Genomic DNA, 7013 nt, shown 5'->3' on the forward strand with positions numbered 1-7013 from the left:
CAACGTTTTATATATATTTATAATACACATGAGAGAATGTGCAGCGACTTAATATCTAACATATTCAGAGATTTGAGTAGGGGTACCAAGTGATGTCTGTGGCCAGAGTTTGATATTGTCCTAATAGCAGCTTTGTGTTGAGTAATTAGAGGACGTAAAAGATTTTGGGTAGTAGAACCCCAAGCACATATGATATGGTTGAGATATGGAGAGATGAGGGAGTAATAGAGACAGTCACCAGGGCAGGGCGGGGTACATAATATCTGATCTTAGAAAGAATGCCAACAGTTCTTGAAACTTTTTTTGATATATTTAGAATGTATCCCTGGAAATTCAGCTTGAGGTCAATGAGAACGCCAAGGAATTTGCCATCTAATTTGTTACAACTTTGGGTATTGTTTATTTTGAGATTTATTTGATTAGAGGATTTATTGCCAAACAGAATATAGAAAGTTTTGTCAATGTTAAGGGTGAATTTGTTGGCAGTTAGCCAAAGATGTACTTTATTTAGCTCAGTATTTACTGTAGCATTCAGAGCAAGGGGGTCAGGACTGGAGTAAATGAAGGTTGTGTCGTCAGCAAATAGAATTGGTTTGAGGTGTTGGGAGGCATTTGGAAGATCATTAATGTAGATGAGAAAGTGGAGAGGGCCAAGTATGCTGCCCTGAGGAACACCGATGTTGATGGGTAGGGTGGGAGAAATTGAATTATTCAAAGAACATACTGAAGCCTGTCAGTAAGGTAAGATTTGAGGTATTGCTGGGAGTGTCCTCTGACTCCATAATGATGTATTTTAAGAAGAAGATTTTGGTGGTTGACAGTGTCAAAAGCCTTACGCAGGTCCACAAATAACCCCAACCACGGGTACTCTTTTTTATCAAATGCTGCATGAATCAAGTTAATCATACTAATAAGTGCATCGTTAGTGCTTTTTTTGGGGTCTGAAGCCATATTGACAGGAGCTAAGTATATTGTGTTTGGCTAGATAAGAGTAAAGCTGCTTGTAGATTAGTTTTTCAAATATTTTTGACAAGTTAGGCAGGATTGATATACAGGCGTTGAGTCACAATAACGTGGCTGAAGTATGTTGACCAGACCACACACTAGAAGTTGAAGGGACGACGACGTTTCGGTCCGTCCTGGACCATTCTCAAGTCGATTGTGATGAGGAGGTAGAGATAGGCAATAAATAGGCAAGAGAGAGCTGAGGAGGAAAGTAAGGTGTAGGGGATAGTAGTACTAATGAGAACTGCAGAGGGCCTATTGGCCCATACGAGGCAGCTCCTATTATAACCACCGAAGGAGATAGTAATAGGAATAGGAAGAGGATAGCAAGGGAGCGTAGGAGAAGACAATGAACAGAAAAAGGGGAGAAGAGAGAAAGAAATGGAAAGAGAAAGAAAGATAAATGGAAAGGGTAAGCTTGTGTTAAGTAACGTTTGTTAGAAAAATTAGAGCATTTGAGTATATACTGTGAAAGGGAAGAGTCCACAGCAACAAAGCCAGGACTCAAGTTCATGTTGGGTACATTGTGTATTAGAGCCGATTCTACAAGACGGCGTCTGTGTAGAGTAGAGGCAGGAAAGATTATTTTGGAGGAAGACCAATCAATGGGATGATTAGAATCCCTCACATGGCAGAAGAGAGCATTTTTAGTGTCTGCAGACTTAACACTTCTCTTGTGTTCTTTAAGTCTGTCATTCAGTGTACGGCCAGTTTCGCCAAAGTATTGGAGAGGACAAGATGAACAGGAAATAGAGTAGACGCCAGCAGCATTAGAAGCAGGATGAGCAGTGTGAACTAGATTGCTACGAAGTGTGTTAGTTTGTCGAAAGGCGAGTTTAATGTCAAGAGGACGAAAGGTATTGGTAAAAGTTTTGAGTTCAGATATGAAGGGAAGGCATACTACAGTGCTACTAGTGTTGGAAACAGGTTTAGGATGAAGAAATTTCGTTTAGCTTGAGAGTAGGCACAGTTGATGAAATGCAAAGGATAACCAAGGCGAGAGAAGGATTTGTAGATAAAGGCAATTTCAGAATCAAGAAACTGAGGGTCGCTGATGCATAGAGCGCGGAGGAACAGAGACGAGGATACTTTTCTTAACAGAGAGAGGATGGTAGGAAAAGAAGTGAATGTACATGCCACTATGCATGGGTTTACGGTAGACAGAGAAAGAGAACCCAGACACAGAGCTGTGAACATGAACATCAAGAAAAGGAAGGAGGGAATTAGATTCCCACTCAACTTTGAAATGGATAGAAGGAGCCAGATTGTTAAGAGAGGCGAGGAAAGGCTGGAAAAGATTAAGGTCATGAGGCCATAAAGCAAAAATGTCATCAACAATTTCTTTCATCCTAAACCTGCTTCCAACACTAGTAGAACTGTACTATGCCTTCCCTTCATATCTGAACTCAAAACTGGTGGCATCACCACCAGCCATTGCGTCATCATCAGCCTTTGCGTCACCACCAGCTATTGCGCCACCACCAGCAATGAAATCATCCCTAGCTATTGTGTCATCACCATTCATGGCGTCACCACCAGCCATTGCGTCACCACCAGCCATAGAGTCAACACCAGCCATGGAGTTATCACCAGCCCTGGTGTCATCACTTTCCATGGCGTCATCACCATTAATGGCGTCTCCACCAGCCATTGCGTCACCACCAGCCATGGCGTCATCACCAGCCATGGCGTCACCACCAGCAATGGCGTCTCCACCAGCCATTGCGTCAACACCAGACATGGTGTCATCACCAGCCATGGTGTCATCACTTTCCATGACGTCATCACCATTAATGGCGTCTCCACCAGCCATTGCGTCACCTCCAGCCATGGCGTCACCACCAGCCATGGCGTCACCACCAGCAATGGCATGACCACCTGCGGAAAATATTAGCAAGCTTTAATTGTTTTTATTCTGTGAATATTAAAATATTTACTTTATTTTTATTTTTTTAATTGACTTTAATATTATATTTTTTTATTTGATTATTTTTCTTCTGATTTAGTTCTTAGTTCTTAGTTAGTTAGTAGTGGACTCTATATATTCTAATTCAGCCTGCAAAAATATTTCACACACAGTTGTGGGGACAATTGTAGCTTAAACCAATTAGAGGTGGATCCTTCCTAAACCACATATTGTTTACCTAGTCTTTGATATATAAATTTAAAATCATACCATATGGTGGTCTAATCTACTGTAATTATAATTAATCTATCTACAGTATAAAATAAAAGGGGGCCTTAGATGATACTGTTGGTGGAGAATGCAAAGGCTGTGTAATTGTAGCATCTGAATTAGGTGTGGCCCTATGCCTCAGAGTGCCACGTAATGGCGGCTGTCTGGAGGCCTACAAGGCTTGATGTACAGTTAGTGGCTGCAATCACAGTTATATTGGTCTTCTCAGATACTTGTAACTCCAACACACAATTACCTGCCGAGTGTAAGGAATTAATTATAGTTCCCTAAACATATAAGTACAGGTATGACATGGAAATGGTATGACAGACCGGAGTAGCTGAGGGGGCGTGAGCCAACCGCCACCCGCTCTGTCCCCATAGCAACGCAGGCGGCCATCTTGGAGGCCTCCTTGAGGGCCAAGGAAGCTAGGCTGTGATTGGCCAAGGAGGTAGACCTCTATATGCCTTTCTTTGATTGATTCGTTTGAGGAGGACTAGGAAGCCGGTCCTCGTCAAGGGGGCCGGGAAGCCTGTCCTCGTCAAGGGGGCCGGGAAGCCAATCCTCCCTCAAAGGGGCCCGGAAGCCGGTCCTTTACAAGGGGGCCAGGAAGCCGGTCCTCGTCAAGGGGGCCGGGAAGCCGGTCCTCCTCAAAGGGGCCCGGAAGCCGGTCCTCCTCAAAGGGGCCGGGAAGCCGGTCCTCCACAAGGGGGCCAGGAAGCCGGTCCTCGTCAAGGGGGCCGGGAAGCCGGTCCTCCTCAAAGGGGCCCGGAAGCCGGTCCTCCTCAAAGGGGCCGGGAAGCCGGTCCTCCACAAGGGGGCCAGGAAGCCGGTCCTCGTCAAGGGGGCCGGGAAGCCGGTCCTCGTCAAGGGGGCCAGGAAGCCGGTCCTCGTCAAGGGGGCCGGGAAGCCGGTCCTCGTCAAGGGGGCCGGGAAGCCGGTCCTCGTCAAGGGGGCCGGGAAGCCGGTCCTCGTCAAGGGGGCCGGGAAGCGGTCCTCCTCAAGGGGGCCGGGAAGCCAGTCCTCCACAAGGGGGCGGGAAGCCAGGAAGGGTGGACCGGGAAGCTGACACCATGCCTGAACCTAGCTGTATTGTAGGCATTCTGCATCCAGCCATCGCCTGTGTTAGACATAATCTTTGCTCAGTCGGCCAGCTGAGTAAAGGCAAAGTGGCTGTAGCTACTAATACATCTCCATGAGCCACCAACGACGACGTTAATCCGTGGGAACAGGCAGAATCCGGGAACTCTTCGTATTTGCCTGTGTTAGCCACCTACAACCATTGTGCCAGTGTATGGTAGGACGTGTGTGGGCGTGAGTGCCGGCTGTACAAACGAGTAAGTACCACCTGTGTGTATTTGGTGATTCGAGGCTGGTGGTGATTGCCATTGGCAAGTGACGCAACCATAGTTGGTAATGACACCATGGCTTGTGATAACGTAATAGCTGGTGGTGACACCATTGTTGTAGTGACGCCATGGCTGGTGGTGACTCGATAGCTAGGTTCAGGCATGGTGTCAGCTTCCCGGTCCACCCTTCCTGGCTTCCCGGCCCCCTTGTGGAGGACTGGCTTCCCGGCCCCCTTGAGGAGGACCGGCTTCCCGGCCCCCTTGACGAGGACCGGCTTCCCGGCCCCCTTGACGAGGACCGGCTTCCCGGCCCCCTTGACGAGGACCGGCTTCCCGGCCCCCTTGACGAGGACCGGCTTCCTGGCCCCCTTGACGAGGACCGGCTTCCCGGCCCCCTTGACGAGGACCGGCTTCCTGGCCCCCTTGTGGAGGACCGGCTTCCCGGCCCCTTTGAGGAGGACCGGCTTCCGGGCCCCTTTGAGGAGGACCGGCTTCCCGGCCCCCTTGACGAGGACCGGCTTCCTGGCCCCCTTGTGGAGGACCGGCTTCCCGGCCCCTTTGAGGAGGACCGGCTTCCGGGCCCCTTTGAGGAGGACCGGCTTCCCGGCCCCCTTGACGAGGACCGGCTTCCTGGCCCCCTTGTAAAGGACCGGCTTCCGGGCCCCTTTGAGGAGGATTGGCTTCCCGGCCCCCTTGACGAGGACAGGCTTCCCGGCCCCCTTGACGAGGACCGGCTTCCTAGTCCTCCTCAAACGAATCAATCAAAGAAAGGCATATAGAGGTCTACCTCCTTGGCCAATCACAGCCTAGCTTCCTTGGCCCTCAAGGAGGCCTCCAAGATGGCCGCCTGCGTTGCTATGGGGACAGAGCGGGTGGCGGTTGGCTCACGCCCCCTCAGCTACTCCGGTCTGTCATACCATTTCCATGTCATACCTGTACTTATATGTTTAGGGAACTATAATTAATTCCTTACACTCGGCAGGTAATTGTGTGTTGGAGTTACAAGTATCTGAGAAGACCAATATAACTGTGATTGCAGCCACTAACTGTACATCAAGCCTTGTAGGCCTCCAGACAGCCGCCATTACGTGGCACTCTGAGGCATAGGGCCACACCTAATTCAGATGCTACAATTACACAGCCTTTGCATTCTCCACCAACAGTATCATCTAAGGCCCCCTTTTATTTTATACTGTAGATAGATTAATTATAATTACAGTAGATTAGACCACCATATGGTATGATTTTAAATTTATATATCAAAGACTAGGTAAACAATATGTGGTTTAGGAAGGATCCACCTCTAATTGGTTTAAGCTACAAATTGTCCCCACAACTGTGTGTGAAATATTTTTGCAGGCTGAATTAGAATATATAGAGTCCACTACTAACTAACTAAGAACTAAGAACTAAATCAGAAGAAAAATAATCAAATAAAAAAATATAATATTAAAGTCAATTAAAAAATAAAAATAAAGTAAATATTTTAATATTCACAGAATAAAAACAATTAAAGCTTGCTAATATTTTCCGCAGGTGGTCATGCCATTGCTGGTGGTGACGCCATGGCTGGTGGTGACGCCATGGCTGGAGGTGACGCAATGGCTGGTGGAGACGCCATTAATGGTGATGACGTCATGGAAAGTGATGACACCATGGCTGGTGATGACACCATGTCTGGTGTTGACGCAATGGCTGGTGGAGACGCCATTGCTGGTGGTGACGCCATGGCTGGTGATGACGCCATGGCTGGTGGTGACGCAATGGCTGGTGGAGACGCCATTAATGGTGATGACGCCATGGAAAGTGATGACACCAGGGCTGGTGATAACTCCATGGCTGGTGTTGACTCTATGGCTGGTGGTGACGCAATGGCTGGTGGTGACGCCATGAATGGTGATGACACAATAGCTAGGGATGATTTCATTGCTGGTGGTGGCGCAATAGCTGGTGGTGACGCAAAGGCTGATGATGACGCAATGGCTGGTGGTGATGCCACCAGTTTTGAGTTCAGATATGAAGGGAAGGCATAGTACAGTTCTACTAGTGTTGGAAGCAGGTTTAGGATGAAAGAAATTGTTGATGACATTTTTGCTTTATGGCCTCATGACCTTAATCTTTTCCAGCCTTTCCTCGCCTCTCTTAACAATCTGGCTCCTTCTATCCATTTCAAAGTTGAGTGGGAATCTAATTCCCTCCTTCCTTTTCTTGATGTTCATGTTCACAGCTCTGTGTCTGGGTTCTCTTTCTCTGTCTACCGTAAACCCATGCATAGTGGCATGTACATTCACTTCTTTTCCTACCATCCTCTCTCTGTTAAGAAAAGTATCCTCGTCTCTGTTCCTCCGCGCTCTATGCATCAGCGACCCTCAGTTTCTTGATTCTGAAATTGCCTTTATCTACAAATCCTTCTCTCGCCTTGGTTATCCTTTGCATTTCATCAACTGTGCCTACTCTCAAGCTAAACGAAATTTCTTTCATCC

At 47.7% G+C, this 7013-nt stretch overlaps 1 protein-coding gene across 1 annotated transcript; it reads left to right on the forward strand.

Annotated features, from left to right (window-relative positions):
• Window positions 1-5369: 5369 nt before the first annotated feature.
• LOC138369720 (seminal vesicle major clotting proteins-like) lies at window positions 5370-6563 on the forward strand. Its single transcript, XM_069333156.1, has 2 exons — window positions 5370-5436; window positions 6067-6563. Exons 1-2 carry the CDS (start codon window positions 5370-5372, stop codon window positions 6561-6563), a joined length of 564 nt encoding a protein of 187 aa, XP_069189257.1.
• The last annotated feature ends 450 nt before the right edge of the window (window positions 6564-7013 follow it).

The sequence above is a fragment of the Procambarus clarkii genome, chromosome 29, assembly GCF_040958095.1.
Source record: "Procambarus clarkii isolate CNS0578487 chromosome 29, FALCON_Pclarkii_2.0, whole genome shotgun sequence".
Lineage (NCBI taxonomy): Eukaryota > Metazoa > Arthropoda > Malacostraca > Decapoda > Cambaridae > Procambarus > Procambarus clarkii.